Source organism: Ambystoma mexicanum, chromosome 1p (genome assembly GCF_040938575.1).
Source record: "Ambystoma mexicanum isolate Mex_15411 chromosome 1p, UKY_AmexF1_1, whole genome shotgun sequence".
NCBI classification, from domain to species: domain Eukaryota; kingdom Metazoa; phylum Chordata; class Amphibia; order Caudata; family Ambystomatidae; genus Ambystoma; species Ambystoma mexicanum.
Genome location: NC_090921.1, coordinates 274,385,635 through 274,408,744, shown reverse-complemented (window position 1 = coordinate 274,408,744; position 23,110 = coordinate 274,385,635). Strand labels below are relative to the sequence as shown.

The 23,110-nt window shown below is 45.1% G+C and overlaps 1 protein-coding gene across 7 annotated transcripts in view; it reads left to right on the top strand.

The window, feature by feature from the left end:
* Positions 1-23,110, top strand: part of SGTA (small glutamine rich tetratricopeptide repeat co-chaperone alpha) — a 728,086-nt gene that overhangs the window by 502,264 nt on the left and 202,712 nt on the right. For 5 of the 7 annotated variants that reach the window (XM_069646641.1, XM_069646636.1, XM_069646642.1 and 2 more), the window contains exon 8: positions 7,167-7,229. The exons of the other annotated variants lie outside the window; for them this stretch is intronic. In XM_069646641.1, the coding sequence (XP_069502742.1) occupies positions 7,167-7,229 (63 nt within the window). The remainder of the gene's footprint in view (positions 1-7,166; positions 7,230-23,110) is intronic. 7 annotated transcript variants of the gene reach the window in all.

The following is a 23,110-nucleotide window of genomic DNA, read 5'->3' as shown; positions in this document are numbered from 1 at the left end:
CGAGCACCGTGATACGCAGGTTTGCGTGGTTGCGGAAGTCGGGGTTTGCTCCTGATGTGCAGGCCCGGCTCCTCAACATGCCCTTTGACGGGGACATCCTTTTGGCAGCAAGGCTGACGAGAGCCTTGAGAGGTTGCGACCTCCAAAGCTGCAGCGAAGTCGTTGGGCGCTGCAGTTCGCCAACCTCTGCCTTTTCGTCCTAGGGGACAGCAATGGAGGGGAGGTTCCTTTTGTTATTACTCATCTTTTGGTAAAGTGAGCTGCCAGTCAAAGGGGCCACCGTAGGAGTGCCAGAGGTGGAAAACAAGGTACTCCAGGTGCCAAGGCCGCTCGGGCTGTTGCCTCTTTGCCCTCAGGCAATGCTGCAGCCGCTTCAGCTCAGTCATGAGGCTATGTCCCATGGTTCGCCGGTTGGGGAAAGGATGGCGCAGCATCTTGCAGAGTGGCGCGCCATTACTTCAGATGTGTAGGTTCTGGAGATCATAACCCACGGCTACTGTCTTCCTTTCCGGCAGAGTCCTCAAGACAATCCACCGGGGAATCTCTTTGAAGAGTCCGGATCTGCTCCTTGCGCAGGAAATTCAATCCCTGCTGGAGAAAGGTGCCATAGAACTGGTGCCTGTAGCGGAGAGGAACAAGGGATGGTATTCCCCTTATTTTTTGATTTCCAAGAAAGACTGGGGATTGAGACCCATCATGGACTTGCACGGTTTGAACAAACTCCTCAGGAAGCACAAGTCCAAGATGGTTACTCTCAAGTCCTTCAGGCCCTTCAACTTCAGGTCTGGTTTGTGTCTCTCGACCTCAAGGATGCTTATTTTCATGTGGCGATACATCCAAAGCACAAGAAGTACCTGAGGTTCACGGTTGGCGACTCGCACTTTCAGTTTCGGGTCCTGCCGTTCGGATTCACCTCCGCCCGAGGGTCTTCACCAAGCTCATGATAGAAGTGGCAGCGCACCTCAGGAAAGGGGATTCACGTCTACCCCTACCTGGACGATAGGTTGATAAGGGCGCGCTCTCCCGAGCAAGTCCTGGATCATCTGTCAGTCACCTGCCACTCCCTCCACAAGCTGGGCTTCTCCCTCAACTTAAAGAAGTCCCATTTGATGCCAATTCAGCGGCTCCTGTACATCGGAGCAGTGCTCGACACGTCACAGGGGCAGTGTTTTCCTCCCCAGGTGAGGGCTCCTCACATTCAGAAGATGGTGCACAAGTTTCAGCTTGCCGAGACTCTCCCAGCGTTCGAGTTTGCTCAGCCTCATGGCATCCTGCATTCTTCTGGTGCCAGAGGCCAGGTTGCGGATGAGATCTTTGCAATGGGCACTCAAGCTCCAGTCGTCTCAGTCCCCTGGCAGGATGTCGGACCCTGTTCAGGTGGCGTCCTCAGTCACCCCGGACCTTCTGTGGTGGGCCATCGAAGACAATCTGATGAAGGGGACTCCATTTTGGCTACCCTGGCCGGAGGTGACGATCGTGACGGACGCATCCCTCATGGGATGGGGAGCTCATGCCAACGAGTTGACAGTGGTTATTGGTCTCCGTCGGAGTCCAGACTCCATATAAATCGGTTGGAGCTGAGGGCCATCAGGCTAGCCCTGAAGGCTTTTCTGACGACTGTGCGAGTGAAGAATGTCCTGATCCTGATGGACAACACGGTGGCCATGCACTACCTCAACAAAAAGGGGGGAGGGGGCAGGGTCACTTCCTCTGTGCAGGGAGGCGATGCAGCTCTGGTTCTGGGCAATCCAGCATGAAGTTTTGATCTTGGCAGTTCATCTGGCCAGAGACGAAAACGAGATGCGGACGCTCTGAGCAGGCAGAGCGCGATCTCTCATGAGTGGGAGTTGGCTCAGGAGATTCTCCTGGAGATCACCATTTGGGGACCCCTCAAGTGGATCTCTTCGCCTCCAGTGTCAACCGGATGTGCGAGAGGTTCTGCTCGTGGGAATTTCCTCCAAAAGGAGCCTTAGGAGACTAGTTTGTGGTGGAGTGGTCATTCCCACTGCTGTACGCGTTCCCTCCAGTCCCCATCATCCCGCAAGTACTGCAGAGGTTACGGAGGTTCGGTTCCCGGATGATCCTCATTGCTCCGGCGTGGGCCTGGAGGACGTGGTACCCGTACCTTCTCTGCTTGTCGATTTGCCCTCCACGTCGTCTTCCCTACTGAGACGATCTGCTCTCACGGGGGTCAGGTTCTCCTTCCAGAGATCGGATCCCTCAACCTTCACGCTTGGTTTCTGAAAGGTTGAGGAATAAGGATTGGGACCTCCCTGAAGACGTGATGGAGGTGTTGTTTTCGGCCAGACGGCCAGCAACAAAGTCCCTGTAGCGTTGTCGTTGGCGTAAGTTCTGCGACTGGTGCAGGGTTAAGAATGTGGATTCTTTTGCATGTGACAGTCCCATGGTTCTGTCTTTCTTGCTTTCTTTTGCCCACAGGGGCTTGCAAGTGGGTACCGTTAAAGGTTACCTGGCGGCGCTGTCCATATTTAAGCACTCGTCTGAATAGTGTTCCTATTTTAAAATTCCTTTAATTTCTCAGTTTCTGAAAGGGCTCACTAATGTGTTCCCTCCGTCACCTTTCCAGGTTCCCGGTTGGGATTTGAACCTTGTTCTCAAGTTTCTGATGGGTGCTCCGTTTGAGCATTTGCATTCATGCCCTTTGAGACTGTTAACTCTTAAAACTGTGTTTTTGGTTGCGGTCACTTCCGCTCGCAGAGTGAGTGAGTTACAGGCACTTTCAGTTAAGCCACCCTTCACTGTGTTTCATAAGGACAGGATTGTCCTTAGAGTTCGTCCTTCCTTTCTTCCGAAGGTGGTGTCGGAATTTCATTTAGGCCAGAAGGTTGTTCTTCCAGCGTTTTATCCTCCTCCACATCCTGGTAAGGAAGAGGAGAGGCTCCATAGGCTTGATCCTAGGAGAGCGTTAAGCTTTTATATTTCACGCATGTCCCGGGTCAGAGTGGACGATCAACTCTTCATTGGTTACGCTGGAAAGCGTTTGGGACAAGCTGTGACGAAACAGACTTTCTCGCTGGATTATTTTGGCTATCTGTGTTACCGCTTGGCGGGTAAGGACCCACCGGTCGGCTTGCGGGCCTATTCTACCAGGGGTATGGCTGCCTCTACTGCCCTACAGAGGGGTGTTCCTATACGTAACATCTGTGAAGCAGCCACATGGGCTTCGGTCCATACATTTGTACGACATTACTCCCTATATTCTATCCATGGGCAGGATCTGGCCTTTTGTTACGCTCACCTGACTCCCACGGAGGCACTGGCCAGGATCGTGCTGCTGTGACCTCTTCTAAGGTGTTGAGTGGGGCTCAGAAGATGGACTGGACCGGACTCCCAACTCCTGCTTGTCCGGCTTGCAAAAGTATCCTTCTTAGGGTCTTGAAGGGCGAGCTCTCCTTCCTGCTTCTGATGCAGGGGCGCGTTGGTATCCAGTTACTTCACTGGATTCTTGGTTTTATGAGAACCAAACTTGCTTGGCTTCCAGGTAAGTTCCTTGAAAGGTTCCCCTTTTGTCCTTGCATCAATATGCTAATGTCAATGTCTTTTTCCCCATAGGGGCCGGGGTACGGAATGCCGGGGAAAAGGCACCGACCCGAGATGCGAGGTGCAATCCCTGTAGAAATCAGGTAAGTCTTGATGAGCGTTTTTGGGTAATGTCTTTTCATTCGCTCATTGACGCTAATGGCTTTTTCCCCATAGGGGCCGGGGTCCGGAAACGCCTGGATGCGGCGCGGACCCGAAATGAAAAGGGAATGACCCAACAGGTAAGTCTTAACATGGAGGTTTAGGTTTCCTCATTCCCTTCTCTCTCTCACCTTTGCTCTTGTCTTTTTCTCCCTAGGCGTGGAAGCGTGGCTGCGAATCCGGGTGATCGCTGCTGAACATGGAGGCGCCCTGTGAAGGTGAGTGGAATGCGGCGCTGCGGCGGTTGATGCGATGTGCTTTTAAATTAAGTGTCTTCCTTTGCAGGATCGTCGGCGAGCTGACTCCGGAATGCGGCTCTTGCAGGTAAAGTCTTTTCCTTCTCCTATTCTCTCTTTCTCTTCCTTTGTAGGTGATCAGGATGCTGGCAGGCGTGGCAGAAGTCCGAATGCAGGAGCAAACACGGTGAGCGTCCAGCTGCTAGATGCAGAACAACACGAAGCATGTGCTGCTCTTCGGGTGTGGTTTAAATAGCCTGTAAAGTAGTTCCAGGTATGTATCCTTCCACTCAGATATGTATTCTTCCTCAGACCACACCCGAGTGATAAAGTAGTCCAAAAGATAAAGTAGTCCCATTCAGTCCTCAAGAGGGCCTGGATGTAGCAGCACGGTCTGCTTCAGGTAAGTGCACATTAAAACACTTACACACATGTCTTGCTTTATGAGCCTGGCACCTAAGGCGCCAGGGCTGGGGTCCAGAATTAGCCTGGCGCCAGAGGCGCCAGGACTGCGTCCAAAAGGCCCCAACTTGGGCCTGCTGAGACGTCCTTGGGGAAAATGATGTCTGCCTCTGGGGTTGCTGGGCTGGGCCTGGCTCCTTGGAGGTAGGCATCATGACACCTTTGGCAAGGCGGTCCTTTACTCCGCAATTTGATTTTAGCATTCTAAATTTCTGTTTTCTAAATTATTTTCCCACCTCCTTGCATTGTAACTGCTTTGGGAGTCTGTCATGGATATGGAATACGTCGGAGGACCCAATCTCCTCGAATAACAAGTTACTCTCTTACCTGGTAATGTTCTTTTGACGGGATGGTCTGACGACGTATTCCATATCACTCCCTCCCTGCCTTCCCCGCTACAGAATTTCTTATGCGATTGCAGCTTACGTTTCCACAAGGCTTTGTGTGTCAGACTGGCAGAAGACTAGTGCCACACGTTCTGGGAAAAAAGTACAACTGAGGCTACGGGTGTCATGTGTCCTACTTATAACATCCAGTGACTTCGGCCGTCGGAGGAGGTCCTCGAGGGCGGCACATCGACCCAGGATGCAGACGCCGAAGATTTTCCGAAGCAGCACAGCTGTGGTGATTACATGTCATAGATATGGAATACGTCGTCGGACCATCCCATCGAAAGAACGTTACCAGGTAAGAGTAACTTGTTCTTTGATGCGGTCAACCATGCCATCCTGCTCAATAGCTTGCGTGATAACCTGGGTATCGCTGATCAGGCTCTTGCTCCACTTGTCGTGTTCCCGGGGGTCTAACCTTTCTAACTGGCTTTTCAAACACTACTTGGCACCTCTTGCCCACCACATCGCTACCTTATGCTCCAATGTTCAGTGTTATGCAGTGTCCCCTTAGCCACCTCTGCTCCTTCTCTCATACCAGACAGCCTTGCTGCAATTCAGGTATGGTGTGTGCTGCCAATTTCTTCTCTGCCTTAATGCCAGTAAGACTGAGATCCTCCTCGTCGGTACATCTGCTCCCTCCTTTTTTCTCTCTGGCCGGCCACTTTGGGCCCTCTGCCGTCTCCCCCCTGTGAGACTAAGAACCTTGGTGTCATATTCAATCCCACCCTCTTCTTCTCTCATCACATCTGCAACCTCTCTAAGAAGTCAAACTACCTGCTGTACCTCCTCAAAGGTATTCTTCCTTTTCTCACTTTCCCCCAGAAGCTCACTGTCTCCAGAGCTCTGGTCCTCTCCAGGCTGGACTACTGCAACAGCCTCTTTCTAAATCTGCCTGCCTCTACTCTGCAACCTTTACAACCCACCGAGAACAGGACCGCGAGACTTGCCCTTGGCCTCAAGCCCAGGGATCGTATCTCTCCAGCTCTTAAATGTCTTCCCTTGCTCCCTGTGGCTGCAAGGATCAAGTTCAAGATCGTCCACAAGGCTTTCTGGGCCAATACCTCCAACTTTCTCTTCCTAAACCTCTTCCTTCTCGAGCTCTCCACTCATCCACCTCCAACTCACTGAGGACAGATGTTTCTCCAAGCAAGTGGGGGAGGGGGAAATCTCTTCTCGGCTGGGGCCTCCATCTGGAACCACCTCCGGTTCTGGATGCAACTCAAGACCGTCCTTTTCGCTTCCGCCTATTCTCTTCCTCTCCCCTACTGATGTCCCGGACTGCTCTGTGCGCTGGTCACCTGGCTACCCTCCAAACTTTGGCCCAGGCTCCTGCATGTCCATCTGCCCTTGCACTGCCTTTGGGCCCCCCCCGCACTTAAGGGTCTGCACCTGCAACCCTACAGTCCCTTCTCACGGCGCGTATGAGCCACCCGCTGGCTGCACTCATTGAGTTACCTGTACTTCTCCCCTCCACTCTGCCCCTGGCACTTCTCCCCTCCCTCTTCCCCGCACAAGCGCGATCTGAATGACACAAGGCCTAGTATGATCATTGGTTTTGTCCTCCCTTGTTTCCCCTGTGTGTCTTGTTGTGCCTAGAAACACTTGTGTGCAGGTGCGTTATAAATGTCCTATCCTATATCAGAACAGCGAGAATGGGCAGGGGTATATAGAGAAATAAGACAAGGAATCTAGGAAGGGTCGAGACCATGGACGCATTTATAGAAGTCGGTTGTCAAATGAGAGAAAGGAAGTGGAGCGTAAATGCGGGGGGGTGAAGTAATTAAGGCATGAGTGGGTAGAGAGAACATAAGACTGATAGCGTAGTTTAAACCAGAACAGGGGTGGGAGGTGAGGTAGGAGGCCAGAAGGACGACCAGAAGGTAGGCCTAGTAGTCGAGTGGGGAAAAGAGGAGGGAGATGATGCTCTTTTGGTAGCGTGGGGACAGGTATGACAAATGTAAAGGTGATAGCAGCAAATTTGTTGCTGTGGGCGAAAAAAGGTCCTTGGACAAACCTTGGTAGGCTTGGAGTTATTAGACTTGGAAGTATTCGTAGTGTCTCTGCAGACCGGCAAAGGGGTAGTCGAAAATGACCTGTCGTCCTCTTTCCCTTACTATGTTTGTCCTTCTTTTGTTTGTCTTACTTTTTTTGCTTCCTCCTTCACCCCATAGTGCCCCCGTGCACCCGATCTCCCCCCAATTCTTGCGCATGTTTGTAGGGTCCCTTTTTACATGCTTTCTGACTTTCTTGCTCTTTCTGACCTGCTCCTGTTTTCTTTACACCCTAACCCTTCATTTGCACTTTTGGTTGCCGTCAGGCATTATCATCTGCATGGGCAGTCTCAAGGAGCTTCTGTGCCTTTCATTTCTCATAGGGTGCTGCCCCACCAAGCTTTGACCTGGCCGGATGGCTGAATAACCCAGGCTTCATGAGTATGGTAAGTTCAAATATTGGAGGGACTGCCTCTCCCTGTACCCATGTCTCTTCTGTTGTGTTTGGGGCTAGTTATATATTGCCAGTGCAGATTCGGTGGCATTCAGTCATGGTCATTGATGTAGTTCCTGAACCTATGAGAAACAATCTGCAAATCCATGATATGCATAAATTGTTGCCTAATTTTAAGAATCGCCACCATTTCATTTTTTGGTTCTTCGGACTTCAGTGTTGCAGTAACCTATTTTGTCCTTGTGTGCTCTGTTTGTGTCAATCCTATTTTTTAAAAATGTATTTACTTTTTGAGTAAAATGTGTAATTGTCACATATACAAATATCTGCTCCCATTTACATTACATTTTCACAGACTGTGGAATCGAAAAGCCAAATGTTCTTGAGAATAAATGCTCCAATAAAAGCCACAGAACATTGTAGTCATCTGAGATTCACCCCAACTGCATTGCACCCTTACATTTTCTTTTCTCTACTGAAGTTCCGAGGTATTAGAGTTTACAAATCACAAGGACACGTTTTCCAAATTGCATGAAGCAATTGCAGAGTCAAAGACCTTGGGCACACTGTCTTTGAATACTGCTATGGCTTCAGCTTCCCTTGAGAGCAGAATTGCTGTACTCCTACACCCCCACACTTTCTTCCATTTTTGTTCTTATCGGCACTTGCTTTAAGGTCTTTGTCTGGGAGAAACCACCAGATTTTTGCACTATCATGCGATTAGGTCTTTAACCCAGGTCTCGCATACAAGCCTACTATATGATTTTCAGGTCCCCCATTCTATTTTTCCCAGTTATCTTGGCAACCAAGTGTATTATCCTTCTTCAGAAAAATTGTATCACTATACATTCACATACTAGGTGGAAAGAGACCTTATCACTGTACCCTCTGACATAAGTTACAGGTCTAGTACTATTAAACATGTGTGCATGCTTGGTATCCAGTATGTATAATAAAAATAGTTCAGTTGTTACCCTGAACTTTGCATTCCTATTGATTAAGGTATGTGGCTCTTAACATGGATTTTCAGAATCTGCCCCGTGGACAGATTCTGAGAGGCCACCCTATTCTGGCAAAGGGGTATAGATACTAATGTCTAGCCAAACTATCTGGGCAGTGTGTCTAAGCAGAAAGTGTGAGAGTGGTGAAGATTCAGACAAAGCGCACACAGCACTCTTAATAATACAAGTTGGGCAGAATGTATAAAACGGTTATTCATGCCTTTCACAATGTTAGGGGGTTTTACAAAAGCTGCGGTCTGTGACAGAACTTAAGAAAGCCTTCCTTGGGTGAATGGGTTACACTTCTTAGGTTTGGCCTGCACTAACGAAACGTATGGTAGCAATGGATGAGCAGCCAGGCTTAGTCTAAGGACGGAGGAGGGATGTAGTAGTTACACAGAAATCAGAGCACACCTTGGTCCAAGAAAATACTATTACACAGTAGAGTTATATAAACAAAAGGGACCACACAGGTGATGATGTGCACGGTATAAGAACCTTCAACATAACATTTATAATCGCCAATAAGACACAATGTTGTAATTTAAAGATTATATAAGTACTAGAGAAAATGTACAATAGTATTAGAACACTTAGGACATTCTTAGGATAGTAAACAGGTGTAGTTAAATTAGAATAGCTGTAAGGGTAACACATCACATAATCAACCAACTTGAAATATTTGTGCACGCTTTTCAAACTGAGTCCAACCCTATCTGTTGTGTCACTCAAAGTTCAGATGGGTAACTGGGCCACCAGTGACCAGGGGTTATGCAGGGAAAAGGCAAAGTACAGTGTACAAAAGTAGTGTCCATCAGGATTCACTACAATGGCAGATACGTAATGTTTGTTAAAAATAATCTCAGGGAAGGTTTGGTGACCCCCTGAAGGACTGCTCCAAGGACCAGTGTCCTAGGGTAGGCGTTTCAACTGCAAGACTACAAATGGGTTGTCCGTCCCAATGTAACTATGGGGACCTGGGAGGGTGCAAGATTCAAGATATCTACAGCCCCCAGAGTCAAAGGATCGAACAAACAGGCTCCGGCTAACTTTTACCAGGCAAGGGACAGTATTTTCAAGTGAAGAGCAATTGCAGTAGGACGGTTCCAGCTGTGAGGCGACAAAAGATCTGGTCACAGGTTTCTTGGTCTTGGCTACAGGAGAAAGGGGACTTCAGTGGATCTGGTGACAGCTCTCCTGCAGACGGACGCCAACTCCTAGTCTGAACTCGTTTCAGACAGGCACACTGCAGGATGACGGACGGGTGAGTTTCGGTCACCTCCACAACTTCCTGTACTGGCAGTCACTCAGACGCATCGCAGGTTTTCGTTGGGAAGCCCGGCAAAGACAAATGGGCAACAGAATCCTCCACCGCCCAGAAAGGACATGTCATCTTGTTCAGGGTTTAAAACAGAAAGACCACCATTTTGGATAAATGCTGTCCCTTGTGTCCCCGGCTGCAGCTGCGAAGATGGCCTGTGATAAAAAAGTTAACGAAAAGTCATGCAAAATTTACTGTGCCACCATCCTGGACAGATGAACCTGTCACGGTAACAGTTACAGGAGAACCGAGAAAAGGGGTACATTGTCTCCCCTCAGCACTCCACTTAAGGTCGAAAAATAAAACACGAGTGATAAAAAGTATCCTCTTGCCCTGCTAACTTTAGGAGCTAGTCAGGAATATAAACAATGGAGGGCAAGCTCTAGGAGCTTTCCAGCAACTCTACACAGAAGGTGTGCTGTGCTGCTTTAGTAAAATGAGATGTCAAAGTTGGAGGAAAGCATGACTCAAAAAAGAAATACCAAAAAGTGGTCCAAAAGGTTACATACACCAGGGAAAAAGTGTGTGGGGGAAAAAATTCCCGCTCACTCAGAATTAGCCGAAAAATCCAAGTGTCCAGAAAAACAATACTGGGGGACTCGCAGAAAGAGATCTACCCTAACAGACAAACCACAGGTAAGTAACACACTTGAAATTTCATTACTGTTAGATGCACATTAAATTTGGTGTGCTATCCCCCGAGCACTAACCCATCGCTTTTTGGAACACAGATCAGTTTCTGAATACTGTTGTATAGCGAAACAAGTGAATAAAAGAGCCATCGGTTGTAGAACTAATATTTTGAAAATAAAGAAGTTAGAAACACTGTACAAAATTTGGTACTACACCTTTAAAAATTATTTCTTTAGTTAGAAAAGAGGGTTTCTAGTGCCCTAGAGTCACAGGTCCCAATGCAGTTCTCTTCAGAAGACTAGTAGTATTTAAGAACAAAGTCAACCAGCCATTTGCAATGGTCTCAAAGTTACAGAACAATTGAGCAGTTCATAGCAGACCCACTACACAATCCAACCGCCTTGGGTGAAGTGCAAGGCAAAATCCTTGAACAGAACTCCACAGACCAACTCTGGACACCTTCCGGGAGCAAAGATGGATTGGATCAGCAGTCTCCACGGTCAGGTTGTTGGGGAGATTTATCTTTTTTGTGCTTCGTCTCCTGCCCAAGTGAGACCCCCCCCCCATCACTTTTTGCTGGACCTTTCTTTATATTCTGAATGCGTGGAGCCTTTTTCCACTCAGTCATTGTTATGGGGTCTCTTTTGGAACTATGGTCTCTGTATTTTACCTTTATTCTGGAGTCTACCTTACACCATATCTTTAAAGGCATTTGTATTTTACTGCTCCTTATGAGCAGTGTTCCTGGGAGCCAATTGGGTTCTCCTTTTGGATTCTTTATTTATCCTTCCTACTGTTCTTAAGGATAGAGGAATACTTTATATCCCTCCTAAATCTTTATATTCTGAGAGATTGTCACACACCATCTTATGTGGTGTGCCAAGGGGATACTTGGTATCCCCTTTCTCTCTGATCCTGTGACTTTCTAGTTACATAGACAACCCTGTAGTTATGGCTGGTGGCAGTGGACGTGTTCTGGTAGCTATTGTGCTATGTGTTACTGCAGGCTGTATTCAGTCTTGGTTTTGCACAATAGGGTCACCTTAGTACTAACTTAGTGGCTCCTTTATTTTTTCCCCATTTCTAACATGGTTGTTATTTGTTGGCCTTTTTCTGCCATTCTGGGAAGGGAGAGGTCTGTGTTTGTGTGTGTTTGTGTTTTTTGTTTGTGTGGTGTTTGTGTGTTTTGCCTTTGGCAGGAACACTTGGGTGTCCCCGCCTGGGCTCCAGTCTCTCTGCGCAGCCAAGAAGTGGGGGAGAATTTTTGACTCCCCTGCTCTTTGTCTACCTGCCTGAATGGAACCGGCTCTCCCTGAGGGCCGGAGGGGGGTCTGGCTGTCCTCACTGGAGAGCCACCCACCCCTTTCTGTAAACTGCTGACAGATTGCAGAGGAGTGTGCACTGAAACAGAAGAAACAGTGAGGTTCCGCAGGTGAAAGGCAAGTTGACTACTGGAACTTGAATTAACGGAAGAAGACGACCAGAGAAGCCTGCAGACCCTTTGCTACATTGTGAAGCAACCACTGCTGTCCTGACCATGTTTTCTATCTGACAGCGGAGCTCTGAAGGGGATAACTCCTTCGCCCTGGCTGGTGTGACCAAGTAGCCCTGAGATGAACTGCAGTCTGAGCCATCTCCCGAACTGCTGTGCCTTTCCAGAGCTGCAGACCGCGAATATCAGGTGACCTCCGACCCAATCGTGCATTGTCTTGTCAAGGCTGAATCTGTCCAAGTATTAGCTGAGTCAGGTGAACCTCCAGAGACACATCCAAGTCTGCACACCAGAGTGTAGGACTCCAGGAATCGAAGATTGCCCGGGCGAATCGTGGCGACAAAACCGCAGACTGGCCAGAGAAGCTGAAGAAATCTGTGCCGGAGGTCCTCTCTCTCCAGACTGCTGCTGAGATATCCCGTTCATTGTCCTGCCTTTTCGTCACCAGACCAAGGAATCCAGAGACCGGGTCCATCGCTGCTGTCAGTGCACTTTTTTAACTTTTGTAAATATGACAAAATATTATATGTATTGGTTTTATATGTGCAGTATGTTAGTAATGTCTAGTATGAATGGATACAAAAAAGGTGGAGTGGATTGATACCGACTTTCACCTTCTGCGACCTGGTATTAAATTCACATACGTTCACTGATCAATGTAGATGTCGCATTTGGTAAGAGAGATAGAGGTACACACTCCAACCTCTATGTTGAACAGATGTAATAGAGACTCTTTCGTACAAATGCGCCAAACCGGTTGGATATTATCTCCAAAGTTGAGATTTATTTGTAAATGCCCTTCATGGTAAGTCGAGATTTATTAGTAAGTGCCCTTCATGGTAACACGTGTTTCGGCAACTTTACATTGTGCCTTTATCAAACCAGGGCTGTTTAATATATTTACATATTTGACAATGTAATTCGTCAAGTGCACAGACCAAAATACAACAGTAAATAATGAAGATTAACCATTAGTTTACATAATTTGTCAACAATAATATTATACATGTCAAAATTTAATAATGGACAGAGAGCATAAGGGATGGGCGAAGGGGAGGATGTGTAAGGTGAAGAGTATGAACGGAAAAAAGGGACAAAATGGAAATAAAGTCAATAAACATCATCATTTTTATAAGAGTTATTAACTTATATAACTTTCAAAACTGGTTTTTTGGAACTGTCTGTTTTTAAATTGGTTATCTTACCACTGACTGAGTTTAGATGATGCCGTAGACATCTAATCTAATATTGGTATGCTCTTAATTTCCAACATTTGCAACTGTAAAGTACGTCTTAATGTGTAAATTTCTCCAACATAGTTTTATGTGCATCTCAAAATACACTTGGTACCAATATGTGCATGATACTGTGTGAATTACTCCAACTTAATTATATATGTGTCTCAAACTACATTTCGTACCAATAATAAGTACTCCAACTTAATATGAACTCAAAATACCTTCCTACACCATTTTAACATCAGTTATACCAATGTTACCTGTTAAGATGTGACTCGATTATATCATTCCGTCTGTTCTGGATATATTTAACGGCTTAAATCCCTGAAAGGAAATAAGTCATGTTATACACCTAATTGTGTAGTTATATCCTTGGTCATTGGTTGGTGTTTCCTGTTATGTAGAAATTTTGTAAATAACTATAAATGCATTGTTATGCAAAAGTCAATGTGTTACTAAAAACGTTTTACTATTTAGAAAGACACCCGATACAATTAGGACACGATGCTTGATTTCAGAGCGTTATTGTCACACATTGCGTTAGACTGTTTCTTCATAAGCTATCCAGTAAATAATATCAGCGCTTTTCGTGTCATCCGCGCGTGCTACAGAAAGGCTGTGTTTTACGGCCGTTTGCCGCGACATATGCGCGTGCACTCAATATCCTGTTTATGACCCATAATTATAGTGTCTGAGTTTACCGTATCGTTCGGGGTGTCCAGGGAATGGGGATCAACCTGCATCCCGGCTGCATAGTTACATTTATGAAAACTCGGCGTTCGTGTTGATGGCGTGTTGATGGCGGGCGTCATGGCAACCAGGTAGTCCTTCCTTGATTGCCATGACCCCGTCGGCCATCTTTTGGGCTGTCTCGTATGTTCTTGAATGGTGATACGTATTTACAAACAGCAGTGTTACTTTGGATTAGATTTATAAGTATGCACATTATGATTTGTGTTTTGCCATTAGCATCTTTTCTTAATAGAGTATGCAAAATGTACCTTGTTTCTCATTATTAATTAGAATTTTAGAAGGCCTTACTTAGTAAGATGGTCTCATACATCACCTCGCATATTGTGATGGTTACGCTTGTTACAATAGTAGATGATTGACTATATCGACCCTGATAATGGGTCAGTCATACTTTGTACAGATTATATCATCTTGTATCATTGAAGTGGGCATATGTGTCCATTGACCATTAGCATTTTATCACAATAAAATGTGCAAAATATTTGCATTGAATCACATTATTAAAGGAATTATAAAAAGCAATACATTTCATTGTCCGCATTGAAACCAAATTTCAAAGTCTGAAACTGACAAATAAGTCTGGCTTCTGATTGCCTTAATGCTAGCTCAAGGTTACCTCCTCTGATGCCAAGTCTTTCCTGTTTTAAACCAATGAATCTGATCCCTTTTTTGTCAGCCATTTGGTGTTCTCGTTGCCAATGTACGGCAAGTGCTAAGTTCGGATTTTGACTGCCAATACCTGCAAAGTGTTCGTACAAGAATTTGTGAAGTTGACTGATCGTACTTCCAATATATACTTTGTGACAGTTACATATAATGGCATATATTACATGTTTAGTGCGGCAGTTAATATTCTGTTCAATGTTCAAATGACTTCCATGGTCATCATGAAATTCTCTTGTCGGTGCATGTGCATATGGACACATGGAACATGTCCCACATTTCCTAAATCCAAAGCTATCTGGAGTGAGCCAGTTAGATGGCTGGCTGTCACCAATGCTTGGGAACAGTGAAGGGCTGACAATATTCCTCAATGTTTTTGCTCTGGTAAACACGATTTGTGGTTTCTTCTGTGTGAAAGATATCGGGTCAGGATCCAATTGTAATAAATGCCAATTCCGATTTAGTATTTGCCTGATCTTGGAGTGGTCATTCGAATATGTTGTAATACATCTCACATTTTCAGATTTACTTTTTGGGGCGTGTTTTTCACACAAGGTTTCCGACGGTTTTAACGGCAAATCTTTATCTGCTGCTTATGTTTGGTATTGTAGCCTCTTTGCTTGAATCTTGTTGATAACTCACATTCTCTTTGAAAATGTGAATGTTCTTTACAATTACGTCTTGCACGAATGAACTCTCCTGCCGGAATGTTGTTCTTGACCTTTTGTAAATGACAACTGGTTGCACATAAGTTTGAATTGACTTCAGTTGGTTTACGAAATGTTTTGGTGTATATTTGGTTGTCTTTAATGTAGATTGTCAGATCTAAGAAATTGATTGATCCAGTATCTATTTCTGAAGTGAACTGTATTCCATATTTGTTGGGTGTTGATACGTTCTATAAATTGTTCTCTGGCATCCTTCCTCTGACATCTTTTTCTCAACCTGTGGTGTCCCCAAGGGATCAAATCTCTCCCCCTGGCTGTTCAACCAGTATCTGGCACTCCTTGCCCGCCGCATCGCTGCTCTGCCCCTATTTTCAGTGCTATGCGGACGATACCCAGCTCATTTTCAGGCTACCCTCGGCCTCCTCCTCTCCTTCCCTCATCTCTGACTGTCTGCTATCCAGGAATGGTGTGCCGCCAATGACCTCTGCCTTAATGCCAGTAAGACTGAGATTCTACTCATCGGCACACCCACTCCCTCCTTCCCTGCAGCTCTCTGGCCGGCCTCTCTCTGCCCTCTTCCTGCTCCTACCTGCAAGGCAAAAAACCTCGGGGTTATCTTCGACTCCACACTCTCCTTCTCTCCTCATATAGCTGACGTCTCTAAGAAGTCACACTACCAGCTGCACCTCCTCAGAGGTAGTCTTCCCTTCCTCTCCTTCCCCCAGAAGCTCACTGTCTCACGAGCCCTGGTTCTCTCAAAGCTGGATTACTGTAACAGCCTCTATCTCAATCTGCCTGCCTCCACTCTCTGCCCTCTGCAACTCATCCAGAACAGAACTGCGAGACTTGTCCTTGGCCTCAAGCCCAGGGACCGTATCTCTCCAGGACTGAAGTCTCTACACTGGCTCCTAGTGGCTGCAAGGATAAAGTTCAAAACCCTCTGCATTGTCCACAAGGCCTTCTGGGGCCTGGGGCCTAAATACCTTCAACTCTCTCTTCCTAAATATCTTCCTTCCCGAGCCCTTCGCTCATCCGTCTCCAACTCCCTCAGAGTCAGGCGCTTCTCGAAGCAACGAGCTGGGGGTAGATCTCTCTCTGCGGCAGGAGCCTCCTTCTGGAACAGCCTTCCTGCCTCCCTGAAACTTGAGGAGAACCATCTCCGGTTCCGGAAGCACCTCAAAACCTTCCTCTTTGCTTCTGCTTTCTCTCTCCCTTCCCCTGCTAATTCTTCGCTGAATCTGCACCGAATCTGCAACTGTGCTACTCTCACCGACCTCGGTCCTGGGCCCAGCCGCTCTCCACTTGCACTGCCTCCCTGGCAACCCCTGCACTGCGGGACTATCTCTGTATCCCTACAGCCCCCGTTCCCAGCACTTGTCTGCACTTACCTTGCACTTGCCACTAGCTGGCCCTTTATTTTATTCTACTTACCTCGTACTGCACTTCCCCCCCCTCCCCTTCCCCATGCACTTTCTCCCTTCCCCCTACCCCTGCACTTGCGCGATCTGAATGACACCTGGCCTAGTAGGATCGTTGTCTGTCTTCCCCTTGTTCCCCCCCTCCCTGCCTTGTCGCGCCTTGAAACACTTGTGTATAGGCGCGTTACAAATGCCATATCATATATGATATCATTATCAGGGTTGATATAGTCAATCATCTACTATTGTAACAAGTGTAACCATCACAATATGCAAGGTGATGTATGAGACATCTTACTAAGTAAGGCTTTCTAAAATTCTAATTAATAATGAGACTCAATGTAAATTTTGCATACTCTATTAAGAAAAGATGTTAATGGCAAAATACGATAACTGGTATCTTGCTGGTGCAAAATACATCACACGTATACTCCTATTAATTCACAATTAGGACTTAATTTTCGATATACCGACAACATTGCCAGGCTAAGATTATTAAAAAATGAAATGTTGCCACTTCATGCACAATTAAAAATGGGTATCAGTAATACTAGATCGACGCCGATTAATCTCTCATTCATTATCAGCACAAATCATAATGTGCGTACTTATAAATCTAATCGCAAAGTGACTGTGCTGTTTGTAAATACGTATCACCATTCAAGAACATACGAGACAGTCCAAAAGATGGCCGACGGAGTCATGGCAATCAAGGAAGGACTACCTGGTTGCCATGACTCCCGCCATCAACACGAACGCCGAGTTTTCATAAATGTATCTATGCAGCCGGAATGCAGGTTGATCCTCATTCCCTGGACACCTCGAACAATACGGTAAGCTCAGACACTATAATTATGGGTCATACATAGGATATTGAGTGCACGCGCGTATGTCGCGGCAAACGGGCGTAATACACAGCGTTTCTGTAGCACGCGCGGATGACACGAAAATCGCTGATATAATTTACTGGATAGCTTATGACGAAGCAGTCCAACGCAATGTGTGACACTAACGCTCTGAAATCAAGCATCGTGCCCTAATAGTATCGGGTGTTTTTCTAAATAGTAAAACGTTTTTAGTAACACATTCACTTTTGCATAACAATGCATTTATAGTTATTTACAAAATGTCTAAATAACAGGAAACACCAACCAATGACCAAGGATATAACTACACAATTAGGTGTATAACATTACGTATTTCCTTTCAGGGATTTAACCCGTTAAATATATCCAGAACAGACGGAATGATATAATCGAGTCACATCATGTTAACAGCTAACATTGGTATAACTGATAGTTAAAATGGTGTTGGAAGGTATTTTGATTTCATATTAAGTTGGGAGTACTTATTATTGGTACGAAATGTACTTTGAGACATATATATAATTAATTTGGAGTAATTCACACAGTATCATGCACGTATTGGTACCAAGTGTATTTTGAGACACACATAAAACTATGTTGGAGAAATTTACACATTAATACGTACTTTACAGTTGCAAATGTTGGAAAGTAAGAGCATACCAATATTAGATTAGATGTCTACGGCATCATCTAAACTCAGTCAGTGGTAAGATAACCAATTTAAACACACTGTTCAGAAAAAACAGGTTTGAAAGTTATATGTTAATAACTCTTATACAAATGATGTTTATTGACTTTATTTCCATTTTGTCCATTTTTTTCCTTTTTTCTGTTCATACTCTTCACCTTACATGTATAATATTATTGTTGGCAAATTATGTAAACTAATGGTTAATCTTCATTATTTACTGTTGTATTTTGGTCTGTGCACTTGACGAATTACATTGTCAAATATGTAAATATATTAAACAGCCCTGGTTTGAGAAAGGCACAATGTAAAGTTGCCGAAACACGTGTTACCATGAAGGGCACTTACTAATATTCTCAATTTACCATGAAGGGCATTTACAAATAAATCTAGTATGAATGACATGGAAATGTATTGATGTTTCTGGAGCTTGTGGATCTGCTTAGATCACATGCTCTGCATAGTCTGACGTCTAGTGGAAGTCGCGGAGTATTATAAGATTTGTTTTCGAAACTCAAATGGACCTCTACACGGCATGATTAGTAATACTATCCCTAATGTAATGTGCACTGTACCCATGGTCCTTCATGTGTCAAGGTCCCTCTGGACGCCATCTGCAAAGCTGCTACATGGAGTTCCATCCATCCATACGTTTACACAGCATTACTGCATTGACACACACTCAAAGCAGATTCACAGGTGGGACAAGCGGTCCTAAAACATCTTTGCCGCTGTACCTTCTAACTTCCCACCTCCTTCTCTAGATACTGCTCGCTAATATATGCAGAGCATGCAATCTAAGCAGATGCATATGCTCTAGCAGGGATACATTACTTGCTATAATCACATTACTGATGTTTGTATATGCTTAGGTTCCCACGCGCCCGCCCTTCCTCCCCTACTGGATTAGAAGGCGCATAGATATTTTCTGGGTTATCACTGATTCTGCTTTATTACATCTGCACTTGCACTACACTTCATGCAACCTCATGTCAGAAACAACCAATCTGAGGTACCTCGATGCGTGAAGAACCATGGATACAGTGCACATCACACTAGGGATAGTATTGCTAATTGTGCTCTGTCGACGTCCGTTTTTTAAGTTTCGAAAACAAATCTTGTAATACTCCGCAGCTTCCACTAAATGTCGGACTATGCAGCAGAGCATGCAAATCTAAGCAGATTCAAGCACCAGAAATATGATTACGGTGAGTAATGTATCCCATATGCACTTTATTGGCACTTTAATAATGAAATTAAATATGTTAAAAGCATACGCAAGAAAACAGTGGACGAGCAACTAGACATTTCTAGTAGGCGCTTATAACCTCTAAAAAGGCAGGACCAGTTTTGAAATTATTTTTATGAATGAAGTATAGAAGGTCACCCATACACTTAAACAGAGTGATTTCCGCTTGAAATCTCTGCCAGTGTATGGTATTACAGGGACCCTCTAAGTAGGAAGTTTACAGAGGAGAATCCAGCCACAAACATTTCTTCTAACCTAAGGTACTTTGGGGGTGAAAAGGTATTGCTTACCTTGATCCTTGAAGTCACTCCAGAGTGTTGGAGTGCATGCAGAGGTGTCCACTCTTACCTCTGTTCCTAGCTGCCGCTTGTGTCCCTTTTGCGAGTCTTTCAACAGGGTCTCCAACTTTTGTCAATTCTTCTAACATTTTTAACTAGAGACTGAAAGTATCCACAGGAACTTTTGCTGTCCTGCTTCGTGAGACTTTGAGCCCTCTCCAACTGACTATTCTATAGCGTTGGGGATCGGACTGAAAGGGTTAACTTGCACTAAAACTGCCTCTAGAACCTTAAGCTATGCTAATGTTTGAATAATCAACTGTTTACCTTCCATAAAACTGTCTTATGTGGTTTTGCTAACTAAATAAAATGACTGTATATATTTGTGTGCGTTAATACAGATATGGTCGAACTGTCATTCTTGTCAACCTCCTAATAATTGTAACTGCAAGCAACTACAAACTAAGCAGTGGCCTTTGAAAAGTATCTTTAAGCAATCCTATGTGTATTGGTTTAATCTGTTTTTTAAGACATTTTTCGTGTAATTATAATTTATATTTTATATAAATGTATTGGTGTTTCATCTGCTTTCATTACTGGGTTCAGTGTACTTACCTGCAGCTCACATCATCCTGTTAAGATAAGCCTGACTGCTCTGCCACTCTACCAAGATTCCATGAGAAGTACAGACTGGTACTGAGAGTTGGGGGGCCTGTATACCATTGGGATAGTTTTATGAAATCTTACCTCATGTGAACTTAAGGAAAACTTCGCTGACACAGGTGATTGGGGATCTTCAATGGACGAAGAAGAGAGCAGGCCAAGCACAGCATCCATTAATTCAAAAAGTCTGAAAATGCAGGAGTCAAGTGTCTAATACAAGTTGAGGATCCTGCAAGTTTTAAGTATGCACTCCGAACTGCCACGGCTGCAGTGAGGTAGCCCAGGAGAGTCAGTCCACCAGTTCGTCCAGGGCCACATCAAAAGGGGCGGATCCTTGAGTTTAGGTCAATATGGACTGTTGCCACTGGTCCAGGTTGTTTTGGAGATCGGGCAGAGGCACAGTACTTCACAAGGTCATCACTGGAGTTGGTGATGGTCAGCTCCAGGGGTCGTCTTCTGGTCATCAACTGGTTGCTATTCTTCATAGAGGACTTGGCTCCAATGATGATCTGCCGAATGTCTGCAGGGGCCCTTTTAGCCACGATTTGGGCTGAGAGCTTGGCCATGTCCACCAATGGAAAGGATCTGCACCATTCAAAGTGGCAGTGGATATCAAAGCATGGATAGCCACTGGCTACAACATCTGCCCAGAAACGGACGTTGTCGCCAAGATGTGTACTGTGACCAGACAGTCCTCACCCCCACATTCGGGCTCACACAAACTGCCCCTTTGCACACGAAAGCAACAACTTTCTCCTGGTACGGCATTTCCTGACTTGAGAAGGCAGGAAGAAGGCCAAAGAACTATGACCAAAAGACCAGCAAAAATCTTGTGATAGCCATTGGTGTTAAAAGCAAAAGTGCACAAGTAAAATTACCAAAACACAGTAGGAAAACAACTGCTGCAACTATCTCCTTCTAGGTACATAGTACATAGTAAAAGTGAATAAAAAGCAAGTACAGAAGAAGTTTAAGGATGCAAAGAATCCTAACCACACTTTACTTTGAAGTGTTGTGTGCAATTGTAAAAATCCAAGAAATTCATAAAGAAACACATACTCTCAATACTAATGGTGTTGGGCACTAATCAGATTCCCCATAAGAATGAGCAAAGTGGAAAGGGAAGTAAAGCGTAAGTGTTAGGAAAGATTTTTCTTTTAGCAACTTTCCCGCCATAGATCTATGGGCCCCCTAAACATTTTGTTTTTCAACCTGTCCTAACTTTATTTTTACAGGGAAGTAAAGCCTTCACTCGCCTGGCCTTGTACTCATTTTGTTATGGGAACTAATCGGTCCTTCAGACTATCAGTACTGGGCAACTGTTTTCCTTTTAGCTTTTACACTTTTGTGTATTTATAAACTTGCACTCAGCATTTTACCATGCAGTCCAATGGGGATACTTTTGTATCACCTGTAAGGGTGTGGAAGGAGGAGACTGACCCACAGGTGGCATTCATTTGGCTATACAATTTTGTCACAAAATAAAGGGAGAACACTAACTTTCCCCATCTGCTAAGAGGGTTTTCCCTGTCTCAACCAAATACCAAGGTTGTGTCTGAATGTCCGTAGCTAAAGTCCACCGTCCTGTGTCAAAAACCAAATTCCTTCCCTTGCTGTGCTAACTATAGGTTTGGTAAATCTTCTTGGTGTAGAAGAATGGCTCCCTTCTTCTGGAGAGCGGACTACATTGCTAGTAGTTTGGGCGGACTATTTATTGAGGGAAGAACACCCTTCCCCGGATTTCTAGCCCTTTTCAAGGCACAGCACAAAGTTCCAGCTTGAATGTCTCATTTCACTTATAAACCAGCATTCATTATTGTTCATAGTGGTTCTACATCATGTGTGTCCTGGAGAATGCCTTCCTTGTCCATGTATCTTGTTCCCAGTAGTTTCACATTGTGTTAGGTAAGAATTGGTGTAGTCGCACTGTGTGAGACTACACACAACGTATCTGCTTGGTATTAGTTAACCCACAATTTGGTATAGGTCTGTACTACACAAGTTGGTAGTGTGACTGAGCAGCCAGGCCTACCTCAAGAGGGTTAGGTGTGAGCTATAGAGCTGTACAAATGAAATCCATAAATACAAGTAGCCAAGTAACCCTAGCACGCAAGGTTGTAGTTATAAATAGTTACTTTTTTAATTAACATCCATTTTTAAATAAGCGTTCTTTAAAAGGGCAATATGTTGTAACAATGTAAATCTACTTAAAATCACTTTTCAGAATCAAAACAAGTTGGTGGATAATCTGTGGACATCCTTCTTACACAATGCCTACACCCTGTGGTGACTTCAATAAAAAGGACAGTAATGACATTTATATATCTGACTAGTTTACTTTGTAGAATCTGAGGTTGTAGAAAGGAAAGATTAGGGAAGTGAAAAGGTTAGACAGTTTCTCAATATATGTGAGGACAACTAAATCTTCCAATGAAATCTAGATAAGCCTTTCCCAGCGGGGACCATATCCAACAAGCTACCACCTATGAGGGACCAACAGTATCAAAATCAATGGACTGGAAGAGTCTTCAGGGAGCCGGGACAGTATGGATCTGAGGCACTACTTAAATCAAAGTCTTACACAAATTTAGAGAGTTTGTTAGAAATATCTCTTGTAGGGTCACAATCTGTTAAGCCTGTGTGAAGAGAGTTGAAATCAACTTGAAAAGGTAAGCCAATGCAATTTCCAACTGCGACGAGCATTGAGGTCAGTACCCCAAACTTAAACAGTAGCTCCTGGTTTGGAGAAGAGTGGTCCAGCTGGATTCTATCTTGCTACAGCAGTGCAGACCCTTGTTCCTGAGACTCAGTCGGAGGGGGACAAGAGGGAGGACGTCTGGAGGGCTCCTGCGGCAGCACTTGGGAGGTCGTCAGCAGCTATGTGCTCTTTTTGGTTCAGCAGCACGTAGCAAACTGCACCGATGTGGATCTCGGACACCGGT